At 38.2% G+C, this 25,162-nt stretch overlaps 2 protein-coding genes across 5 annotated transcripts in view; one reads left to right on the top strand and one right to left on the bottom strand.

Annotated features, from left to right (window-relative positions):
* The window catches only part of NDUFAF2 (NADH:ubiquinone oxidoreductase complex assembly factor 2), a 162,513-nt gene extending 146,558 nt beyond the window's left edge, over positions 1-15,955 (top strand). The window contains exons 5-6 of one of the 2 annotated variants that reach the window (XM_058564028.1): positions 14,709-14,752; positions 15,633-15,731. In XM_058564028.1, the coding sequence (XP_058420011.1) occupies positions 14,709-14,752; positions 15,633-15,649 (61 nt within the window). In that variant the 3' untranslated portion in view covers positions 15,650-15,731. Of the gene's footprint in view, positions 1-14,708; positions 14,753-15,632 lie in introns of both variants that reach the window. The other variant, XM_058564027.1, reaches the window with a different exon arrangement.
* Positions 15,956-20,878: 4,923 nt separating this feature from the next.
* Positions 20,879-24,753, bottom strand: SMIM15 (small integral membrane protein 15). 3 transcript variants are annotated; one of them, XM_058564021.1, is made up of 4 exons: positions 24,374-24,517; positions 23,738-23,778; positions 23,200-23,336; positions 20,879-22,303 (listed from the first exon to the last, which is right to left on the bottom strand). In XM_058564021.1, the coding sequence occupies exon 4, from the start codon at positions 22,289-22,291 to the stop codon at positions 22,067-22,069; it is 225 nt and encodes a 74-aa protein (XP_058420004.1). In that variant the 5' UTR covers positions 22,292-22,303; positions 23,200-23,336; positions 23,738-23,778; positions 24,374-24,517; the 3' UTR covers positions 20,879-22,066. The 3 variants fall into 3 exon arrangements, with proteins under 3 accessions (XP_058420004.1, XP_058420003.1, XP_058420002.1); XM_058564020.1 differs by lacking the exons at positions 23,738-23,778; positions 24,374-24,517 and adding an exon at positions 24,615-24,753; XM_058564019.1 differs by lacking the exon at positions 23,738-23,778.
* Between the last annotated feature and the right edge of the window lie 409 nt (positions 24,754-25,162).

Genomic DNA, 25,162 nt, shown 5'->3' with positions numbered 1-25,162 from the left:
AAAGTATATATTTAGATCCAGTAGTTATTAAAGATATATTTACATTAAGCTTTTGCCACAAATGTATTGCTAATTTATAATTTTAAGTTAAAACTTTTTAAAAATTGGGGTTCCTGGTTTTTCTATGTAATATAACTTGATCATTATGAAATGGCCATGGTTTTGTTCCCACAGAAGACTAAAAAAAAAATCCAGTGACATGGGCAATTTTATTATTATCCATAAGACTCACTCCTGGAGTGATGTCAGCATCATGGCGGAGTGAGCTTTCCCGTGAATTCTTCCCCCACAAGATACAACAAAAGTAACAGCCACAGACCAACAACGGAATCCCAGACAGTGAAAAGCTGGAGCGGAGGGATCCACACTGCCGCACATCTGAGAGCAGAACGTGCTGGGCCCCCGGAGGAAGTGGGGAGAGGTAAGGAGAACTCCGCTCCCTCCCCATCAGATCAGCGATCCGGTCCGCGCGGCTCCCAGAGAGGGGGGAGGGGCGGCCCTCGGCAGGAAACTGTAGCTCTTCGGGCTCTCTCAGCCAGTGGGAAACTCCCGCACAGAGGGCTCAGAGGAGCCACAGGGCTACCATCAACATCTGAGCAACCCAGAGAGCAGATAAAGAGGGGCAAACGAGAAGCCTCCCACGTCAGGGACCCAGAGGGCAAAAGAGAGAGCTCCCCCCTCCCCGCAACCCGGAGTCTGCAGCTCGACCAGATCTAGCGGTCCGAGGCAGACCTGAATAAACTGGACTGGGCCCGTGGATCGCAGTGGGGAAAAGAAACAAAACAAAACAAAACAAAACTGCGGATCGCAGCAGAAAAACTGGGGCAGAGCGCAGGGGGCTTAGACTACACAGCCCTTTACCACCAGACAGTGGCGGCAGGTGGAAATTGCAACCAGAGACTTCCAGGATGAGGAAAATCAAAACCAACACAGGAACCACAATGCAAAAATATATGAAATCACCAGACCAGAAACAAAATGACAAGCACCCAGAAATCAACCCCGAAGACACAGAAATCCATAAACTAAATGACAGAGATTTCAAAATAGCTATCATAAAAACACTCAACGAAATACGAGACAACACAGACAAACAATTAAATGAGATTAGGAGTTTCTTCACAAAAGAGATTGAAATCATAAAGAAAAACCTATCAGGGCTGATGGAGATGAAGAACACAATGGAGGAGATAAAGGAGAATCTGGAATCTTTAAAGAACAGAGCTGACAATATGGAGGAAAGAATTAGTACTTTAGAGGATAGGAATACAGATATACTCCAGATGGAAGAAGAGAGAGAACTAAGACTAAAAAGAAATGAAGAAAGACTCCGAGAAATATCGGACTCTATTAGAAAATGTAACATAAGAATTATAGGTATCCCTGAGGGAGAGGAGAGGGAAAGAGGAACAGAGAGCCTATTCAAGGAAATAATAGCTGAAAATTTCCCAAATCTGGGGAAGGAGCAGGAAATACCAGTAAGCGAAGCCAACAGGACGCCTATATATATTAACAGACAAAGGCCTTCACCACGACACCTAGTGGTAAGGCTAGCCAGGGTCAACGACAAAGAAACAATATTAAGGGCAGCTAGACAAAAACAAAAAATAACGTACAAAGGAACTCCCATCAGGCTCTCAGCGGATTTCTCAACAGAAACTTTTCAGGCTAGAAGAGACTGGAATGATATATTCAAAATACTAAAAGACAAAAACTTTCAGCCAAGAATACTCTATCCAGCAAAAATATCCTTCAAATATGATGGAGAAATAGTAACTCTCCCAGATAAACAAAAGCTAAGGGAGTTCATGGCCACGAGACCGCCACTACAAGAAATACTCAAGAAGGCCCTCAGGCCTGAAAACAAGAAGAGAAAGGGAACACAAAGCTTGGAGTAAGGAGAAAAGTAGGTAGACAAAATCAGAGAAATAGTAGATCTTTACCGGAATAGGTTAGCAACCACTTAAATACTAAACTCAAAGATCAAAGGAAGAAATTCACCAAAAATAAATTTAACCTCATCACTGTAAACACACAGCCACAACACAAGATAGAATAAGGTATAACAAGAGCAACTTAGAAGGGGAAGAGGAAAGTGACTGAATTGACTTAGTATAAGGAAATAGGAGGCTATCAGATAATGGACTATCTCATACAGAAGATTTTTCGCCCAAACCTCAAGGTAACCACTAAACAAATAATCAAATTAAAACCACATATGATAAACAAAGAGAAAACTAGAAGAATCATAAGACAGAACAACCAAACTGAATTGGCAGTCCAAAACAAATGGGACAAGAAACAAAGGAAATGCAAAAGAACCAGAAAATAAGTGACAAAACAGCAACATTCAACCCTCATATTTCAATAATTACCCTAAATGTAAATGGATTGAACTCTCCAATCAAAAGATACAGAGTGGCAGGATGGATTAAAAAGCAAGACCCAACAATATGCTGCCTTCAGGAAACACATCTTAGCACTAAAGACAAGCACAGGCTCAGAGTGAAAGGATGGAAGACAATACTCCAAGCTAATAGCAAACAAAAGAAAGCAGGTGTTGCCATACTCATATCAGACAAAGTAGACTTCAAGATAAAACAGGTTAAGAAAGACAAAGAAGGGAAATATATAATGATAAAAGGGACACTCCATCAAGAAGACATATCACTTATAAATATATATGCACCCAACATAGGAGCACCAATGTACATAAAACAACTATTAACAAACCTAAAAGGAGAAATCAACAACAACACAATAATAGTAGGGGATCTTAACACCCCACTTACAGCAATGGATAGATCATCCAGACAAAAAGTTAATAAAGAAATATTAGACTTAAATGAAAAACTGGACGAGATGGACCTAGTAGACATATACAGAGCACTCCACCCAAAAACAGCTGACTACACGTTCTTCTCAAGCGCGCATGGAACATTCTCTAGGATAGACCATATGTTGGGAAACAAAGCAAGCCTCAATAAATTTAAGAAGATTGAAATCATAACAAGCATCTTTTCAGACCATAAGGCTATGAAACTGGAAATGAACCATAAGACTCACTCCTAAGACTTTGCTTGCTCTTGAATATAGTAAACTTTCTAACAATGAGGCGCTGTTGAATTTACTTTAAACTGTATTTAGATTTTATCTTGGAATGTGTTTTATTCTTAAGTTTGAACATAGTTATATATGGTATACTTGGAATTCACAAGTACTTGAAACCAAATGGAGACCATTTATAAATACTAAACTCCAGAGGAGCATGGAGCCAGAACATCAAAGAAGAACAGGTTGTGATGTGTATATATGTATTCTGCCTGCCTTCTTTCCTAGCTAGATTCATAGCACTTTTAAAACAAACTTTATAATTCTCTAATAAAGGACTGGCCATTAGCTCTATTCCATTTCCAGGTCTATCTATATAAAAATTATATTATGTGATTTTATATTTAACATGAATATCACACCATCAGCAACATATGTATATAGAGAGTATTACTGAAACACTCCTTGACAGAAGAATTTTCAGCTGACTAGGTTGAGACTCTAAAGAGAGAAATAGGGTGAGTGGATTGACATGCTGAATTATATCATGAAAGCCATTATTTATTTTTACTTATACACACATATGGCACATACAAATTAGCACACTAGATAAAAAAATACTAGTGACATTTTACATATCTTAAATTAGTAATAATGGGTAATTTATAATTTGTATTTCCCTTCCCTTATTCACTAGGTATAATGTGTAATAACAGATAATATTCCTAAAATGTTTTTATATGTATGCTTAGATCTGCATCCAAATATTAAATTCCGTTTAATAGTATAGACTCAGAATTGTTCACTCCCACACCTCTGGTCCAAGTGTGGCCCCAGATATGCAGAATGACTTGGATCAGAGAGATCCAAGACAGAAAAATCTTTGAGTAACCTTTTTAAGTGACTCAGATATTTCTCAGTCCTTCTCTTTCCCCAGTCAATACTCATCGAGTAATCTAAACTTTCTTCCACTCAGGATAACTTCATCAGAGAGCACTTGTGGTCAGCTCTCTCCCTTCTCTCAGATACTAGAGTACAGTTCCAAGGTTCAGGTTTACATTTCTTGGTTTCCTTTATCTCTTCCCAAGGCATCATTACAGAGACCTCTAGTCCTATTCTGCCATTTGTTTTACCTCTTTTTTATATGCCAATGTCCAGTTCTGTTATCTAATACCTCCCACAGCTATAACTGTACAGTTATACACTGCAAAACAACATTTCGGTCAACAACAGAACGCATATATGATGGTGGTCCCGTAAGATTAGTACCATATAGCCTAGGTGTGTAGTAGGCTATACCGTCTAGGTTTGTGTAAGTGCTGTAGGGGAGGAAGAAGTTTTCCTCTACTCTTTTAGGTTCTACTGGCTGATCTAAGAATTAAATTGACATGAGACAGATTAACAGGAGAAAAACAAACAAAAGTTTAATAACATATATACATGGGAAAACCCCAGGAAAATTGAGTAACTCACCAAAATGGCTGAAGCCCTCACCTTAAATACCATCCTCAGCTAAAGACAAAAGAAGATATTGGGGTAGGGGGTGAGGGAGAGTCAGGGACTTCAAAGAGAAGGAAGGCAATTCACAGGTAGGTGAAAAGGAGCAAACATTTGGAAAACAAGTGTTTGTTTGGCCACACAGAAACAGAAGAACACAGAGGGGAGCCCAACAAACAGGCTTTTCTTGGTTCCTCCTTGGCTACCACCTAGTTCATGTTATGCTAAGGTGATAGTTCCCTTCCTGAGACACACGCTTTTTGTTTTTTTGTTTTGTTTTGTTTTGTTTGTTTATTGTGGTAACATTGGTTTATAACATTATATAAATTTCAGGTGTACACCATTATACTTCTATTTCTGCATGGATTACATCATGTTCACCACCGAAATACTAATTACAACCCATCATCACACACATGTGCCGAATTATCCCTTTCACCCTCCTCCCTCCCCCCTTCCCCTCTGGTAACCACCAATCCAATCTCTGTCTCTATGTGTTTGTTTGTTGTTATTATCTACTACTTAATGAAGGAAATCATATGGTATTTGACCTTCTCCCTCTGACTTATTTCACTTTGCATAATACCCTCAATGTCCATCCATGTTGTCACAAATGGCTGGATTTCATCGTTTCTTATGGCTGAGTAGTATTCCATTGTGTATATATACCACATCTTCTTTATCCATTCGTCCCTTGATGGGCACTTAAGTTGCTTCCAAGTCTTGGCTATTGTGAATAACGCTGCAGTGAACACAGGGGTGCATGTTTCTTTACACATTGATGTTTTCAAGTTCTTTGGATAAATACCCAGCAGTGGAATAGCTGGATCATATGGTAGTTCTATCCTTAATTTTTTGAGGAATCTCCATACTGTTTTCCATAGTGGCTGCACCAGTTTGCACTCCCACCAGCAGGGTATGAGAGTTCCCTTCTCTCCACATCCTCTCCAACACATGTTGTTTCCTGTCTTGTTAATTATAGCCATTCTGATGGGCGTGAGGTGATTTCTCATTGTAGTTTTGATTTGCATTTCCCTGATAGTTAATGATGTTGAACATTTTTTCATGTGTCTGTTGGCCATCTGTATATCTTCTTTGGAGAAATGTCTGTTCAGGTCTTTTGCCCATTTTTTAATTGGCTTGGTAGTTTTTTTTGTTGTTGAGATGCATGAGTTCTTTATATATTTTGGAGATTAACCCCTTATCAGATGTATGGTTTGCAAATATCTTCTCCCAATTGTTAGGTTGTCTTTTCATTTTGTTGATGGTTTCCTTTGCTGTGCAGAAGCTTTTTAGTTTGATGTAGTCCCATTTGTTTATTTTTTCTATTGTTTCTCTTGCCCGGTCAGACACGGTGCTTGAAAATATGTTGCTAAGACCGATGTCGAAGAGCGTACTGCCTATGTTTTCTTCTAGAAGTTTCATAGTTTCAGGTCTTACATTCAAGTCTTTAATCCATTTGGAGTTAATTTTTGTGTATGGTGTAAGGTAAGGGTCTACTTTCATTTTTTTGCATGTGGCTATCCAGTTTTCCCAACACCATTTGTTGAAGAGATTTTCTTTTCTCCATTGTATGTTCTTGGCTCCTTTGTCAAAGATTAGCTGTCCATAGATGTGTGGGTTTATTTCTGGGCTTTCGATTCTATTCCATTGATCTGTGTGTCTGTTTTTGTGCCAGTACCGTGCTGTTTTGGTTACTATAGCTTTGTAGTATATTTTGAAATCAGGGAGTGTGATACCTCCAGCTTTGTTCTTTTTTCTCAGGATTCCTTTAGCTATTCAGGGTCTTTTGTTGTTCCATATAAATTTTAGGATACTTTGTTCTATTTCTGTGAAAAATGTTGGAACTTTGATAGGGATTGCATTGAATCTATAGATTGCCTTAGACAGTATGGACATCTTAACTATGTTAATTCTTCCAATCCAAGAGCACGGAATATCTTTCCATTTCTTTGTGTCTTCTTCAATTTCTTTCAGCAGTGTTTTATAGTTTTCATTGTACAGATCGTTCACCTCTTTGGTTAAGTTTATTCCTAGGTATTTTATTCTTTTTGTTGCAATTGTAAATGGGATGGTATTCTTAATTTCTCTTTCTGCTACTTCGTTGTTAGTGTATAGAAATGCAACTGATTTTTGTATGTTGATTTTGTATCCTGCAACTTGACCGTATTCGTTTATTACTTCTAAAAGTTTTTTGGTGGATTCTTTAGGGTTTTCTATATATAAAATCATGTCGTCTGCAAATAGTGAGAGTTTCGCTTCTTCCTTTCCAATTTGGCTCCATTTTATTTCTTTTTCTTGCCTGATTGCTCTGGCTAGGACTTCCAGTACTATGTTAAATAGGAGTGGTGACAGTGGGCATCCTTGTCTGGTTCCTGTTCTTAGAGGGATAGCTTTCAGTTTTTTACCATTGAGGATGATATTAGCTGTGGGTTTGTCATATATGGCCTTTATCATGTTGAGGTACTTTCCTTCTATACCCATTTTATTCAGAGTTTTTATCATAAATGGATGCTGTATCTTGTCAAATGCTTTCTCTGCATCTATTGAGATGATCATGTGATTTTTATTCTTCATTTTACTAATTTGGTGTATTACATTGATTGATTTGCAAATGTTGAACCATCCCTGCATACCTGGAATAAATCCCACTTGATCGTGGTGTATAATCTTTTTACTGTATTGTTGTATGCGATTTGCTAGTATTTTGTTGAGGATTTTTGTATCGATGTTCATCAGTGACATTGGCCTGTAATTTTCTTTTTTTGTGTTGTCCTTGTCTGGTTTTGGTATCAGGGTAATGTCGGCTTCGTAGAATGAGTTAGGGAGCTTCCCCTCGAGAGACGTTTTTTTAATCTGAATTCTTTTAGGCAGTTAAGGGGGAAGTAACAAGAAAAACTTTCTGAGTCTTTTGTGTCTTACAAATAATCAACCTAAAATAATCCTCACATTAGAGACACATTTTGGGGTGGCAAATTTTGTTCTCCTTCAGTACACTCTATGATGTTCACACTACTAAATCGCCTAAAAATGCATTTCTCAGCATGTATCCCTGTCATTAAGCAACACATAACTGTATATTAGAGCTGATTTCTTTACCATCTTGGAAAATTCATGTATACTAGAATTTTGCATAAGGGACTGTATGATTGGAGTGGGAGTCTATCATGCCTAAGGGCTATGAGTGAGCTATAAGTCAGCATGTTAGTAGATGCATTTTCAAGCTTTGTTTTTGTCTGTACTATTTAAAAAAAAAAAAAAAAAAAAAAACTCTAGGGGCCAGCCCGGTGGCATAGCAGTTAACTTCACACGTTCTGCTTCAGTGGCCTGGGTTCACAAGTTCGGATCCCGGGTGCAGACTGACACACCACTTGTCAAGCCATGCTGTGGCGGCATCCCATATAAAGTAGAGGAAGATGGGCATGGATGTTAGCCCAGGGCCAATCTTCCTCAGCAAAAAGAGAAGGATTGGCAACAGATGTTAGCTCAGGGCTAATCTTTCTGACCAAAAAAAAAAAAACCTGTAAAAGGCTTTTGTCATTACCACACTTAGCAATTTGCAACGTTGAGTACAACAATAACACAGCTACCAAAAGGGCTCTTAAGCAGGGCTTTTAGCAAAGAAGTGGTATTGGAAAGGACTTGAGCTACAACCTTTTGGGGGCTGGAGTTCTCATCACTGTATTAATGAATAGTACACAATAAATAACCCTTAACTCGTCTGTGCTACAAAAATAGGGGTGAACTTGTTAAAGACATACAGGGCTTTTCCTTTTTTTTCATCTCCTTTTCGATGTAATCCTTCACAAACAATGGTAATTTATAATTTGATAGAGTAAAATATATAAATTCAAACATTTAATACATGATACTTTCACAACTGAATTTGTTTTCCCAATAGCCAGGCTCCATAAATGACTCAAGCCTAAGCTAATTTGCTCCAACTGAATACCCCTGCTGCCTGTTGAAATGAGAGAGATTGTCACAGAACAATAGTCATTCATAAACAACATATTGGGGGGAAATTCTGAAGTAACACATTTTGATATAGCTCATGCTTTCTCGGTTGTCACTGTTGGTTTCTTTCTCTTCTTCCCTGAGATTGGTTGAGAATGATATCCTTCAATACTTCACTCCAGGGAGCTCTTTGATATGACCTTCTCAGAATGGGGTTGACCTTATGCATGACTTTCTGATTGTCAACTCCACCGGGCTCAGCTTCAGATGTAGAAGGGCCATTGTTGACATACTGCTTCAAATCCCAGGCCAGGGAAGCCAGAACAATGGTGTAAGACATGGAAGGTTTCGTGGGCAGAGGCTCTTTGTCGGATGGGAGTAGGGAGGGAATGTGAGGCATTGTCTGCCTCCCAGATAGTGCTATTAATTTGAGGGCTGCATATGGTCACAACAGTCCTCTTGCCTTTCAGGCGGCATTTCTCCTCAACTTAGTGGTAACTGATATTTTTGCAAAGCTTGAGAAGTCCTCTTGGTGGGGTACAGTCATGATAAGCCTCAAAATCTGTAGCAGTAGTTTCAGTGGACAGTGTGATAATGCTCCTCGTGTGCTCAAGGAGCTTGGAGTGGGTGGACATAAAGTTCTAGCACATCAGGCACCTAGCAGCGTGTCCAAAAGTCTAGCATTTTTCCCTGTAATGAAGTCCTTCATTCTGATCATAAAGGCACTATTCAGTCCTTTATGCAGATTCAAATTTCCATCTTGTGTCGTTTTCCTTCAGCTTGAAGTACTTCCTTTAATGTTTCTTGTAGTAGAGGTTTGCTTGTGGCAAATTCAACCTTTATTTGTCTGAAAATGTTATTATGCTTTCATTTTTGAAGGATATTTTCTCTGGATATAGGATTCTAAGTTGGCAGTTTTGTTTTCTTTCAGCACATTAAAGTCATTCTGTTGTTTTATACCTTGCATTGTTTCTGATGAGAACTCAGTAGTATTTCTTAGCTTTGTCTCTAGTATTAATGTCTTTTTTTCTGTAGCTGATTTTAAGATTTTCTCTTTATCATTAGTTTTTAGCGATTTGATTTTGATGTGCTTTGGTTTTGCATTTATCCTGCTTGGAGTTTTTTCCGTTTTTTGGTTATGTAGATTTGTATGTTTATCTATTTGGAATATTTTTAGTCATTATTTCCTCTTCTTCCTCTCTCTCCTCTTTCTGTTACTCCACTTACATGTATGTTAGGCAGCTTGATACTGTCCCACAGCTCACTGAGGCTCTGGCTCAGTTTTTAAGCATTCTTCTCTCTGTTGCTTCACTTTGGATAGTTTCTGTTGACTTGTTTTCAGATTCATTGTTTTTTATTCTGCAGTGTCTAATCTGCCATTAAGCGTATCCATTACATTTTTTATTTCATATATTGTATTTTTCACCTCTAGAAGTTCCATTTGGTTCTTTTCAATAGTTTCTATTTCTGTTCTATTCATGTTCATTTTTCTTTTAAGTCTTTGAATATATTTGTAGTAGCTGTGACAAAGTCCTTGTCTGTTAGTTTCATCGTTTCTATCTTGGGTCTGTTTCTATTGACTGGTTTTGTGTCACACTGTCCTTCTTCACTTCTTGATTAGATGATGATCAGTGAAAGAGTATATTGTTTACTGTCTAGGTTTTGTTGTCTTCCTTTAAAAAATGTTGAGTTTTGTTTTGGAGTACGTTAATTTACAGGTGAACCAGCCAGAACTTTTGGAGGCGTATTTTTAAGTTTTGTTAGGGTGGATCTAGAGCAGTTCTGTTCCATAGGCATTTCTGCAATGATGGAAATGTTTTATATCTGCACTTTCCAATATGGTAGCATTAGTCACATTTGGCTACTAAACACTTGAAATGTGTCTAGTGCAACTGAGAAACTGAATTTTTTATTTTAATTAATTTAAACAACAACATGTGGCTAGTGGCTACTGTATTGGACAGGGCAGGTCTAGAGTTACCTCTACTCTCATGCCAGTTTATCCTTACTCCTAGAGTGATCTTTCTGAAGTCTTTACACGGAATGCTCTACGTGTTCAGTGAAGCATCTCTGGCTGATTAGAACTTGAATGTCTCCTCGTCTCATGCAAGCTCCAGCAGTTGTTCAGTTTACTGTCCCCACTACAGGCATGCCTCATTTTATTGTGCTTTGCTTTATTGCACTTCACAGATATTGTGGTTTTTACGAGGCCCTACACCAGCAAAAAATTACAACTCACTGAAGCCTCAGATGATGGTTAGCATTTTTTAGCAATAAAGTATTTTTTTTTTTATGAGGAAGATCAGCCCTGAGCTAACATCTGATGCCAATCCTGCTCTTTTTGCTGAAGAAGACTGGCCCTGAGCTAACATCCATGCCTATCTTCCTCCACTTTATATGGGAGGCCGCCACAGCATGGCTCGACAAGCAGTGCGTTGGTGCGCGCCTGGGATCCGAACCGGTGAACCCTGGGCTGCCGCAGCAGAGCGCGCGCACTTAACCGCTTGCGCCACTGGGCCAGCCACTAAAGTTTTTTTGGTTTTTTTTTTTTTTTGTGAGGAAGACCAGCCCTGTGCTAACATCTGCCAATCCTCTTTTTTCTTTTGCTGAGGAAGATTGGCTCTGGGCTAACATCCGTGCCCATCTTCCTCCACTTTATATGGGATGCCGCCACAGCCTGGCTTGCCAAGCGTTACGTCATTGTGCACCTGGGATCCGAACCGGCAAACCCGGGGCCACCGCAGCAGAGTGCGCGCACTGAACAGCTTGTGCCACCAGGCCGGCCCCTAAAGTATTTTTTAATTAAGGTATGTACAGTTTTTTAGACATAATGCTATTGCATGCTTAATAGACTACAGTATAGCATAAACATAACTTTTATATGCAGTGGGAGACCAAAATATGTGTGTGACTCGCTTTACTGCGATACTCACTTTATTGCAGTGGTCTGGAACCAAACCTGCAATATCTCCGAGGTAGGCTTGTAATTATTCTTTAGCCAGAAATTGACCTTCCTGGCCCTGCAGAGTCTCTCTCTACCCACATGTATCTTAATATTCAGCTGAATACTCAAGTGGACCCCTTTGCAGATTTCTAGAATTTTTCTCTGTATATTTTGGTACTCCGCTCCACAAGTTCCAGCTTCCTCAGCCTCCCTAACCAACCATCTCTCTCTCTTTAGCTCAATGAGACTGCCAACCTCTGCTTGAGTTCCCTGACTCTGCAGCAGCCCATAATATACCTCCAGGCAGAAAACTGAGGTGATACAGGGCTTATCTCATTTGTTTCCCTTCTCTTGGGGATCACAGTACTGCACTGCCTATTGTTTAGTATCTGAAAAGGTTAATATTTTTTGTCCAGTTTTCTAATTGTTTATGGTAGGAGTAGTCTGGCACCAGCTACCCCATCTTGTTCTCAAGCCAGTAGATTATGTCTTACCAATACCTCTCTTCTCAATCCAGTGGCAGTGGTTGCTGCCTTTGTTGGAGGCTTGAAGCACATTAAAACATTGGAGATTTTTCATCCCAGTAAAATTATGAATTTTGTCTGTTTATTCTTAATGAGGATAGCAATTTATGTGAGGATTCTGCTATTTACAAAATTTTCACAACAAATAGTTATTCAGTGTATATCACAAATTAGTGGGTTAAAATTTTAAGTACCTAAACAAAAGTATAAGTATTGAGACTATATTTCTACCCTGAGATGAGAAAGAGGGATAGATATGTTTGGTATGTTTATTTTGTAATGGAATGAAATAAACAATCATTATTTAAAAATCCACCTGTACCTCTTCTGTTGTACTATCACTGCCCAGCAGCCAGTTCTTTCCCAGTCCTTACAGCAGCTCATTGAGGAAGACAGTATTCTTATCTCTATTTTGCACATAAGGAAACTGAGACACAGAGAGGTTAAACAACATTGACGGGTCACCTAGCTGGTAAATGGCAAAACTGGAGTATGCAGATAGTCTTGCTTCAGAGTCCATGTTCTTAAGCACTATTAAGAAACTTTCAGAAGACTTAACAATGTGAACAGTATACCTATGAGTATTTGAGGTGTAAATAATGATACATAAATACTCAGTGACTTTATTCCCATTTTCAGATAAAGAAACTGAGGCTGAAAGAAGTTGTGTCTTTCTTGGTGTCACAGCTAGTAAGAGGTAGATTTGGGGTTGAAACTGTGTCTGGTTGGATCAAAGAACTGTCTATGTGGATGGTCATCACAGTGCTATTTTTTAAAATGAAAAAGTGAAATATTGGAAACAATAGGGATAGTCCGTTAAGTAAATCGTGGCACAATACAAGTGATAAAATACCATACAACTATCTTTCTTTTAAATACTGAAGAATATTTGTTGATCAGGGAGAAAAGCAGTATGTAAGAGGATAAATATTTGTTTTAAACATATAAACATTTATGTGAAGGAAGACCTACTTGTTCTTGGTTTATCCGTACACAGACACTGAAACAAACATACTGCTTTATTGATAAACATATTGAGACTTAAGGTGATATTGTTTCAAGGAAATCTAAGGAAAAATCCTTGCTTTATGGTAGTTTCTACCATAAAACGAGCTTTCTTACAAAATGATTTCTGTTTAAGTCTACAAATTCCTATTTTTTCTACCTAACTACTTTCATTTTATCTATTTCAAATATTTAACAAAACTAGATTTCCTTTCATAAATGATTTATGTTCTGTTTAATTTTCCTGGAAGCTGTTAGCAGGGGTCTGGTAACAGTTTAAAAAAGGACAAAAAGGAAATTCTTTTCTAGGAAAAATTATAGTCTCCATGTTTGTCAACTCTGAAATCTTTAATCCATCTTCATATGTTAAAACAAGTAACATATTCAGATTGGCTTTTCATTTGCCTAAATAGCTGGTATAAGAAACTGACTTGGCAGAGTAATGGTGAGTAAAGAGAAATTATGTGAAAGCAGGAAAAAAGAACGAACAGCTCTCTGCCCTCCGTTTCCTTTCACGCAAAAGGCATAGGCTTGCACCAGCTGTAGAAGTGCAGCAGTAGAGGTGAAGTCAATAAAGAAGGCATGAGCAGCTTCAGGCGAGGTAACTAATCCTCTTATGCCAAAACCAAGCAAGCTACATACCCACTTCAGTAGCCTCTTGCTACCTGTGGTGAGGTACTAGTGCCAGTTCAACCCAATCCTGAAACTTTCATTCTGCTCAAGAGAAAGAGCTTCCATGAAGACACAGCAGTTCATAGAGGGTCTTGAAGAGTATGGAGATATGGAAAAGTATTTTCGTCTACTTCCATTATTTCCAGGATCACATTGACGGATTTCCTTTGTGATGTACGGTCACCTTGCCTGAGAATTCTACACGGTGTATGAAAGGCAAAATCTGACTACTCACCCTCACTCATAGCAACTGCCTCTAGACTCATAGCTACTGTGGTTATTGAAGTAAACTACTCATGGGGAATTGGTCTATGTTGTGGAAATTATGAGAATATTTATATTCTTTCCTTTACATGTTTGCTTTCGGGGGAAGTTTCATTAGATGGGCCCTACTTTGTGTCTAAAACTAAAAGTCTATAACACTATAACCCCCAAAACTCTTTTTTTTCCTTTAAGGACAAACCATTATTTTAAATGTGATTTTTAAGTATCAGTGCTTACCTTTTAAAAGAACTATTATTGCTTGAAATTCACTTTAGAAACAGAAAGGTTGCATCACACATTTAGATACCCAGATAGTGCTTTTAAGTGTCTTTTTCTGTGTGTGTGCGTGAGGAAGATTAGCCCTGAGCTAACTTGTGTTGTCAATCCTCCTCTTTTTGCTGATGAAGATTGGCCCTAGGCTAACATCCATGACCATCTTCCTCTACTTTATATGTGGGACGCCTGCCACAGCGTAGCTTGATACGTACGTAGGTCCGCACCCAGGATCCGAACCTGTAAACCCTGGGCCGCCAAAGCGGAGCGTGTGAACTTAACCACTATGCCACCAGGCTGCTCATTTTTAAAAGTGTTTAAATTGTAATTTTAAAAAGTGATTTTTAAAAGTGTTTAAATTAAAAAATAACTTGGGAGAACTTGTTTTTGTCAATGTTGTCAGATATTAGTCAGTTACATTAATTTTCACATTTTTTTCATATTATGACATATATGTTCTTAAAGAAAAATCAGAAAATACAGATAAGCAAAAAGAACATTAAAACATTTCACCCATTTAGAAATAATCAAGATAGAAGAAAAGAGGAAGAGGGACTCAATAAAGGTAAAAGATGTAATTACTGTATTTCGTGTGTTTTAAGATGCACATCTTTTCAAATTTTAACATCTGTGAAATCAGGATATGTGAAGGAGTTTAACTGCCTTTTTTAAGAGTACATGTACAATGATGCGACTTAAATTGGACGGTCTTGTATTCAATGAAATATAGTAATAGATTCTTTGTAATTTGGGGTATAGATCCTTAGAGATAGAATAGAAAATCTGAGGGACAGAACTGTATTGCACAAATTACTTGCACTGATTTGAGGAAGCATTTCCAATAGCAAGGTGCCTCTCTGGAACTGGTGTCCAGGGCATGCTGAACTCTGATTCCATTCCTATCCTCCTCTTCACTGTCATAGCACTCCAGAGAAAAATAGTTGGGGCTTGCTTCTGGCACTATAGAATAGGTGGCCTCAGCATCCAAGCTTTCATTCTCACAGAGAAAATCAGACTGGTAGGAGCATCTTTCCGAGGCCTTCTCACGTTCACTTCAACTTTAGTAGAAAGTACAATCACTGATGATTAGTTTTAAGGCAGAAAATAGCTGCTAAGCTTAGAAAATCTTTGATAGAGTGACTATTATGGTCTTGTGTAATATTTCATATTAGTTTATTTCACTTACTGGGTAGTAAATATTTCTATTTCATGGTCCTTCACATCTTTGTATATGAGGACAGAGCTGTTTAATTCAAATAACACTGGTATATAATCAGGTAACTTTTTCAAACTTATCCTGTACATGTCAATATATTATTTAAATGCAAAGCAAGTATCATGTATGTATGTACTTTATTTTTTATTAGCTATTTTATTTTCATAAAACTTGTGTTTGGGTTTTCTTCTAACTAGAAATTTAATTTCTTCCATTTATATATATGCAGGAAATACTAAAGAATGAAAAATACAGAGAAGAAATTAAAATAAAAATCAAAGATTTTTATGAAAAAGAAAAACTCCTTAGTAAAGAGAGCAACGAGGAACTCTTGGCTCCACCAGTTCAAACTCAGATTAAAGGGCATGCCTCTGCTCCATACTTCGGAAAGGAAGAACCTTCAGTGGCTCCCACCAGCACTGGTAAAACCTTTCAACCAGGATCCTGGATGCCACAAGATGGCAAGAGCCACAATCAATGAATGCACTGTGGTAAAATCATTTCATATATATGTATGTGACTACTTTAACGAATAAAAGTAGTAAAAAGTTACTTTGTATTTTCTGACTGTACAATAGTTCTCTATTCCATTGTGCTTAAGAATTCGTTTTTAGTATACATAAGAAATGTGAGGTTATGAACTATAGAAACCTAACTTCTTTTAGACTTAAATCGTTCATTTGATTTAGTCATCATTCTGTGTTTATGAATTTGCCTAGTTTTTCCCTCCTTGGACTGCTCCCTTGAGAAGTATCACGTAGCTGTAAATGCTCAGTACACTTTGGATCTTTATGATCATTTAGGAACCACCCAAGATATGTCTTGGTAGAAGAGATAAGGGTAAATAATGAGCTCTCTTAAATGATCAAATATAAAAGAAAAAAATGAGGGCCCAGCCCAGTGGTGTAGTGGTTAAGTTCACATGCTCCACCTCGCGGCCAGGGGTTCGCAGGTTCAGATCCTGGGCGTGGACCTAGGCACCGCTTATCAAGCCATGCTGTGGTGGGCATCCCACATATAAAGTAGAGGAGAATGGGCATGGATGTTAGCCCAGGGCCAATCTTCCTCAGCAAAAAGAGGAGGTGGCAACAGATGTTAGCTCAGGGCTAATCATCTTCCTCACCAAAAAAAGAAAAAAAATGAGAAGACTGCTATTTCTGGAGATGGAACAAAAGCTAACTATGGTGGGATTGAGGTTAGAGTTTGAAGAGAGGAATTAGGACCAATAGAAGTAGACAATCCATCACAAAAGTCTGAAAGGACAGTAAACAGAGAAATGGATATAACTGGAGTTCCATGACATTAAAAATTACTTTGAGAAAAAGGAAAATAGGGGAGGGTTCTCAGAAAGCAATTCCACTGATAGTGGGGATTCCAGTGGCTTGTATATTGAAGAACAATGTAGACAGATAACAATGTTAAAACACTGATTACATACAAAAGTATTTTTGAAGGGAGGGCCCTACAGTACACAACCAAGTTTTTGTTGCTAATATAGAGTTCTACTTCTAACATAGAGTTCTCACAGTGTTTGGCGTTATAATAGGTGCTCAATAAATATGTACTGAATAATGACCCAAATTTTAATGCTTTGAATAATACAAGGAAATCCTTGGTTAAATATTAACAATGAATTCCTAAAAAACCTAAGTTAAGATTTTTACTTAATAGAAGTTAAAAATTTTAATTAAGAAATAAACTAAGAAAACTACAACTTTATACTAAAACGTAATCAAATATAATCACCATAACATACTTCATGAATGACAAAAAAAGCCCCTAGGTTATAATACTAACATTCCAGCAGCCCTGTTAAAATCAAGTTAGCCATTCTGTCTCTTTACATCCATACAGAGTAATATAACATTTTACCATAGAGGCAAAAAAGGAACTAGCCACTACACAGTATAAAAAGAGGTAAAATTTGTAGTATAACTGATTGTAAATTAAGATTAAGGTGTTCTTGAATCCTGGATTACAGGAGAAATGTTCTAACATGCCAGAATATTTCTACTGCCAAATTCCTATTAGCTTCTTATATTCTATATACATCTTTTGTAAACAAATGCCATACAGTCTGTTTATAAATATCTTAACATAGGACAGAATATACATTAATTTTAGTTTTCATTTAAAAATATCTTTTATGGGCTGGCCCCGTGGCTTAGCAGTTAAGTGCACGCACTCCGCTACTAGCGGCCCGGGTTCAGATCCTGGGCGCGCACCAACGCACCGCTTCTCTGGCCATGCTGAGGCCGCGTTCCACATACAGCAACTAGAAGGATGTGCAACTATGACATACAACTATCTACTGGGGCTTTGGGGAGAAAAAAAGAGGAGGATTGGCAATAGATGTTAGCTCAGAGCTGGTCTTCCTCAGCAAAAAGAGGACTGGCATGGATGTTAGCTCAGGGCTGATCTTCCTCACAAAAGAATAAAAATAAAAAAAATAAAAATATCTTTTACGTAAGCAGCAAAATAAAATCTTAGCCAAGAGTGCTTGTGGGAAAATACCTTATGTTACAGTAAGATGATGATACTGGCCCACCATTATTAGTAGAGCATGCACTTTGAAAGTGATTGAGAGGTGGGAATGAAGTTGCAGTAATCCATCCACACTCCTTGCTTCAAGACTAACATTTTTTAGGGTGACTGGTTGCAGTTTTAGGTGGTATAGAAACAGAGTTAAGTGTCCTACATAAAAATGGAACTATAATCTTGGCCTAACTGATTGCCTTTCTAAACAATCTTTTTTTTATACTTGGCTTTTAGGCCAGACACATGCAAAGTAGAATTAAAGTATTAAATCAAATATTAGCTTGTCCACCATGTTTCATATTTTAAAGTTATATTTGGGGGCATTTACAAGTTTTTTTAAGGAAAATGTCTTTCTTCATCTCTTCAAGACAGACTTCAAATCTATGCAAAGTTTTTTTAATTTCAAAAGTAAAAATGTTCATTTTAAAATAAAGAGTGTCATATATACCTTAAGTATTTTCTCAGAGGTAAATCCTTCCTGAGTTCCTATGCCTCTGCTATACATGCACCCAGCATATTTTTTTCAGGTTTGAGATTATTATATTATACGAACTGCTCAAGTATAGAAAATGTGTTGGCTGTTGGGTTTAATCATGTAAGTCTATTGGCTATGCCTTGGATATCTGATGTTAAAAATCAACAAAAATGGAGGAAATAATTTTTTTCCCCCGTTATCTGTTATCCTTTTCCATTTCTACTTCTAACAGATTTCTGGGTGTCATTTCTTAATTTACTCAGCCTTGAACCAATACTGTTATATTGATTTTTTTTAAGGCTGTTTCATTAGCCACACTATTTAAATCTTAACCTGGTTTTATTTAGACTAGGCTTTCTCAAACTGTATTTGTGTTCTTTAGGGAAAAAACAGAGGTGAGGAGAGTCTATGATAAATTAAGTTAAAAGACTTCCAAGAAACCATGTAGGAACGAATCCTAAATTTTACCTTGTGTTTCCCAAACATTTGGTACTTGAACATGGAATCTCTTTTAATGTTTGAGAAATACCGAATTTGTCCTTATACAGTTATTCCGGATATACAGTAAATCAGTGATCTATTACCAACTGCAAACATAAAAGCAATCATTCCTAAATAGGAATCAAACTTCCTGTAACTTAAAACCAGATGAAGTGTAACATGCCCCTTGGCACTTTCCTTTACTTCATATATAAGGAAAGGAGGAATGGGTGAGGAGCTGTTAATTATAATTTATCTCAACATTGGGTTTCCAGCTCACAGCTTCCTAAGCTTTTTTCCAGTTTGCTTACTGTAATTTTAAAAAATGCGCTTGCACATCTGATACAGTAATACCAGGCTGAAATTTATCACATGGACACTATGGATCAAATTCTGACACACAAACTTCCTTTTTTTTTTGTAAAATGTTTGTTACAGGCAGCCTGTTTTTTTCTTCCCCAAAACCAGCCATAAAATGGTTATTGACTTTATTAGTTCTTAGAACTTCAAAAACAACAGAAATAGGTAGGCAATTTTTTTAACTTAGTATTCTGGATACTAGTATATGAGATTCTTTCAACAACAGTACTATGTTACAATAAGAGAAGACTGATGGTTTTGAAGAATCCCAAACCTCACACTATTTTACATCCCCCCTCCCTCACACACAAACATAGACACAAATATGATAAAACTTTGTTGGTCTCACATGTATAAAAAGGCCCCATAAATGTTAGGAAAAACTGAAGAAATAACAAACAGCATATGTCAAACAAAGACAAAATTGGCATGTGTTAAGACTTTAACAGAAATTATAGAAAAAGACTTTTAGTTAAATAAATACCTTTAAATTGTCACAACAGAACCAATGAACCACAGCTTTAGTAGATAACTGACAATTATGGTGAATATATCTTTTGCTTCAGTACTTTTACTCTAAAATGTGGCCGTAAGCAAGACATATGTATATAAATTCATTCCATGAATAGCTTGATTGCAGAAACTCAAAAACATTTTAGATATATCTTAACCTAGTTTTTTTTAAACTGGGCTCTGCAGACCCATGAGGGCCAATAGTTCTACATAAGGTTTGTTTTTTTTTAAGTTTTGTTTTAATTTCAATGATAATATTAAAAAAACATATCTTAGATCACCTGAATAACTCCTAACTACACACTGAATTATTTCAGTGCCTGGAGATGCAATGTGTTGATTACACTGGTGCCAAGCAGGAACTGACGACCTAAAACAATAGTACATTAGTTCCCCCTGATCTGTGGGGGATACATTCCAGGACCCCCAGCGGATGCCTGAAATCATGGATAGTACCAAACCCTCTATATACTATGTTTTTTCCTATACATACATACCTATGGTGAAGTTTAATTTATAAATTAGGCACACTAAGAAATTAACAATAAAATAAAACAATTATAACAATATACTGAATGTGGTCTCTCTCAGAATATGTACTATACTCACTCTTCTTTGTGAGATGATACAGTGTCTATGTGATGAGATGAAGTGAGGTGAATGATGATAAGCACTGTGACGTAGTGTTATTTTTGGACCCCTGTTGACTGCTGGCAACTGAAACCACAGATGGGGGGTGGGGGGCTACTGTAATAAGTGTTGTTCAAACCAGTCCATAAACATTCTCAGGAGTCCTTAGGTTCTCATATTTGCGAAACATTGCCCTCAACTTTCACAAGTATGTTTAGTTCTAAATGAAATTCGTAACCCTTTAAATAGTGTAACTTTCATAACATATCTAATTTGAATTATGGAATTATTACCTCCCCCCCAAAAAACAAAATCCCAGGACCTCTTTATAAAAAAGTATCAAATTTATTTCAATATCTACTTTCATTTTTAAATGAAAGCTGTTGGAGAATTTTTTGTAATTCAAAATTCATTATCAGAGATGAGGAAAACATTAATAAGCTATTAAATACTGACAGTGAATAAAATTATTGGACCAATCATTTATAAAAGCCATGTTTAATAGTAAAAAGTTCCAGTTATACTACTTAACTGAAGGAAATATCCTTTAGCTCTTTATTTCTAATTATAACACATTCTCATTTTGACATAATTTACCTTTTTCACCCACTTACTACTATGCCCAACAAAATTTTTCCAAATTTTAAGCCTTTCTTTACCACTTATGAAATCTGACTTAACTGTTACTCTTAAGAGTTCCTTAAAAGAAATTCGTAATTTTAATTTTTACCACAAACCTGTTTGATCAAAAAGTATAGGACATCACTACCATATGAGTTAAAACAATGAATGGAATAAAAAACAAAAGTGGTATCTATATAATCAGCAAATTATCTGAGAAGACATTTTAACTACTTCACATTTCTACTTAGCACAAGAAAGAATAAACTGGTTCCAAGGTACTACAAGGTTTGGCATTTTTACTGCAAGCTTTAAATCATAGTGTTACTCAACAAGTCATCTTTAAGAAAATGGCAGTGTTCATAAGTACAAGAACTGTTTTATCCAGTAGGTGGTATTCTACATAGTCAAGATAATAAGAGAACTCTTTATAAAATTAGATTTTAAAAAATGCAGAATGACCAATAATTACCAGTATCTTAAAGGCTAAAATCAGAAAAATGCAGAAAATAGAAGTACTCAATATTATTTTGCTTCAAGAAAGCCAGAAATGATTCTATTCCAAGAAATAAGCAATAATGATAAAAGATGTAATTAATATACTGTATCTCTTTGAAGCCAAAGCATACTTTTCACTCAGAGAAGATAATTCTGATTTTTACATTCTTAATTTCCTTTGTCCAGACCATGACCCCATTTTAAGCCATTATTTGAATGGAGTTCATAATCAAAAGTCATTTTTCTCCACAGGCTGTTTTCATTTCAGTATGTAAGCTGCAAAATGGCAAATGACTAAGTCAGCTATAAAGAATTTGTAGCATGATAAATGCCAATTTACAAGAACTGTCAACAGACTTTTACACCAAAGCCTAAAAGTTGCTACAGTACGTTAAGAGGTCAGAACATGATTCTTTCATAAGCTCTGACTTCGTTTACTAAATACTACCGTCATAAAATCCAGAGAAGAAACCTTAGTGGGTCCTTCCAAATTGTTTTCACAATTATCCAAGTGATTTTCTTCTAGTTGCAAGCAGCTGTTCATTTCTTCAATCCTTTTTTAGTCGTTTAGCTTTTGCAATATTTTCTTGACGTTTTTGTTTTTTCTTTTGCTCCTTTTCCCTGGCCTCAATCATCTTGGCCAATTTCCAGGAGAGTACGGCACTTGCTAGAAACAACGGAGTAAGGGCCAAAATAACTGTTGTAAGGAAGCCATATGGGTCCTTTGCAGCCCATTCCACAATATACTCAGCCCAAGCCTTTATATCAAACATCTTTGTAGTAGTCTTAGGAAAAGAGGCGGGGTGGGGGTGAAGACAACAGGAAAAAAGACTATGTAGTTAATCAAATTTTGAAAAAGTCACATCATACAATCAGTTAACTTAGAATTCCATTAGCACTCAGTTTTTTTTTTTAAAAAGTACTAATTAGTATTTTTTAATAAGGACTAATATCTCCAGTTAAGAAAAAATAACTAGGACAACCAGAAAAGTGACACTTAAAAGATTCCTTGTGGAACCTGTCATAAGGACTATGCATTCTCACGTGCCTCCTATATTCAAGACAAACTTTATTTCGCAGCAGACTTTTATAAGGATCTTGAGTTTTACGCACTCATTCCAGGAAACAGCTGAATCCTGTTTGTCATTTTTTGACTTAGCCTTGGTACCATTAAGTACTAATTAACAAAAGTACAAATCATCAAATTTGGTGTTTGAAAAGGAAAAGCCACAGAGTATGTGAAATGCTTGGAGAATGGGAGGTAATGGATGGTGGTTTCCAGGAATGAAAAGGGGAGGGTAAGGGACCCACGATAATATCCACATTCATAAGCAGGGAGAGATAAAAGCAAAAAGTGACATGCTATTTCATGCCCTCATTCAGCTTTGAGGACTCCTACTTGAGGATACAATTTAATAAATAAGAATAAATTTAATAAATGACAAAATTAACCATAACAGGTGCCACGCATTTTGTTCCATTTCGAGTTGGTAAGGGAGAGCTAGCTGGCAAATGAGGATGGTACGGATTTGAATGACATTTTCCATTTTGTCCCAGAGGTTTTTCAACCTTTCGTATTTGTGTCAACCTCTATTCAAAGTGGAGAATTAGAATACCTGGGTAGGAACGGGTGTATATACAGTCACTTACAATTTCAGCTGGGATTTAAAAAATCATCTACCTTATGCTTGAGTAGTGCTCTCTAACTTTGTCCTGGGGTTATTAGTGAGCCAATCACAATTTCAGACGACCCTTGGTTAGTTGTCTTCTTCTTTAGCTCTACCATACACTTCTGAGAGAAGATTTAGATTCTATATACTGGGTGGGTTGAAAAGAATAGATAAAAGAAAAAAAGTTTTAAGTCGCAACTTTCAGGTTAATTATAATACAATTTAAATGGAAATTTTCTAAATTCTACATATGCAACCTATACATAACATGTAAAATTGCCTAGCTCATTATAGACATTTAATATCTATTTCTTTCTTCCTAATTTAAAGAAAGTTACAACTTCAAATGCCCTGTAAGAGAATCCTAATTACTCAAGATCAAGTATTTCACCAATAAAATTATTTATGAAGGTTACATATAAAAAGACAAGTTAGCTCACTAATGTTACTGCATATTCATTCCTAAATCTTGAACTTTTTATACTAAAAATGTTGTCAATTACTTATAGAATTAGATACATAATTACAAAATCAAACACCTCAACTTACTCTAAAGGTTTTGTCTTCCTATTATACAATTCGTGTTCTTTCTAGAAAAATCAGAAGCGATAACCAAAACAAAATATACATCATCCACAATCCTATCACTTCAAGAAAACCATGCCACTGGTTTTAATTATATCTTTCCACGGTTTCTTCATATTTTCAATTGAAAATACATTAAAGTGCCTACTATACTGTTAAATATCCTAGCCGTCCAGAATTGGTACGCCCCTACCCACACAGTCGGGACTAGGCTCTACTGAGATCCATGTGTTTCTTCAGCTTCTCCAGCCCAGTAATGAATTAACTAAGGCAAGATTCAGAGACGAGCAAAAGAACTTTGCAATAAAGAGTAAAGTGGGAGTGAAGGACCTGGTTTACGGCCAAGTTTTAACCATAACACAAAGAAAGGAGTTACTGTCCACAGGCCAAACACGTCCCGTGCACTTCAATTTCGGACCCAAACGCGCGGGGCTCCCACATTTTCGGGAATAAATGTTACTCTTCCTCCTTCCGAAAAGGGTCGACTCGGCTTGCTCTCCGGACCAGACCCGCGCCGCGCCTAAAAGCTGGTGGCATCTCACCGCCCTCCGCACCCCCTTCTTGCTTAGGTTTGCCCCTAGCTCAGTCTCCCTTCCTTACCCCACCCGGCCGCCGGCCCCTCGGGGCCACGTCCCCCCCGATCCTCGGCCCTGGCGAGCGCGGGCCCGGCAGGGCTCACAGGACGGACGGCCCCCGGGAATCCGGGGTCGGCCCCGCCACACCTCGCGGCGCCGCGGCCGCCGCCTCCGCTGGACACCGGGCAGAACCAGGGCAGCGGCGCCTCCAGCCTCCCCTACACCGCGTCTGGGACCCTGGGCTCCGACCCCCTCTCCCGACTCACCGCCAGGCCGGAAGCAGGAAGGAGGAAGCCGCGGCTTTCCCGCCCCGCCCACAGGCCCGGCTCAGCCTGGATCCGGCCTGAGGAAGTCGAGGGGCCGGTTTCCGGCTGTGCCATTGCTGCGCGGGTTCCGGGACCTCGACTTCGGGGGCGTGGGGAGGCGGGGCGGGGAGCGGCAGGTGAGGGCGCGCGGGGTCAGCGGCGGCGCCGGGGCTGGCCTCTGGCTCGGAGCCCGAGTCCGCCGCCTCCTGCCGGGGCGGGCGTGGGGGCGCGCATGGCCCAGGCCTCCGGGAGCTGGCCCTCTCCCTCTGCGCCCGCGGTCAGCGGGGAAGCAGCCGCCCTCCCCTGCTGGAGCCGGACTGTTGGTGGGGGCCCCGGTGGGTGGTCGGGGGCCTCTGGAAACTCGGAGCGGAGAGCGGCGGCAGGAAAGGAGTTGGCCCCACAAACCGCCCAAAGTCAAGAGGAGGGTCGCACAGCGGCTCTTGAGGGATTCTGGCGAGTGCCTTCTCGTTCACACCCCCCCCCCCCGCCCCTCTCAAAATCTGGTTGGA

Source organism: Diceros bicornis, chromosome 20 (assembly GCF_020826845.1).
Source record: "Diceros bicornis minor isolate mBicDic1 chromosome 20, mDicBic1.mat.cur, whole genome shotgun sequence".
Lineage (NCBI taxonomy): Eukaryota > Metazoa > Chordata > Mammalia > Perissodactyla > Rhinocerotidae > Diceros > Diceros bicornis.
This window is presented reverse-complemented; position numbering and strand designations above follow the sequence as displayed.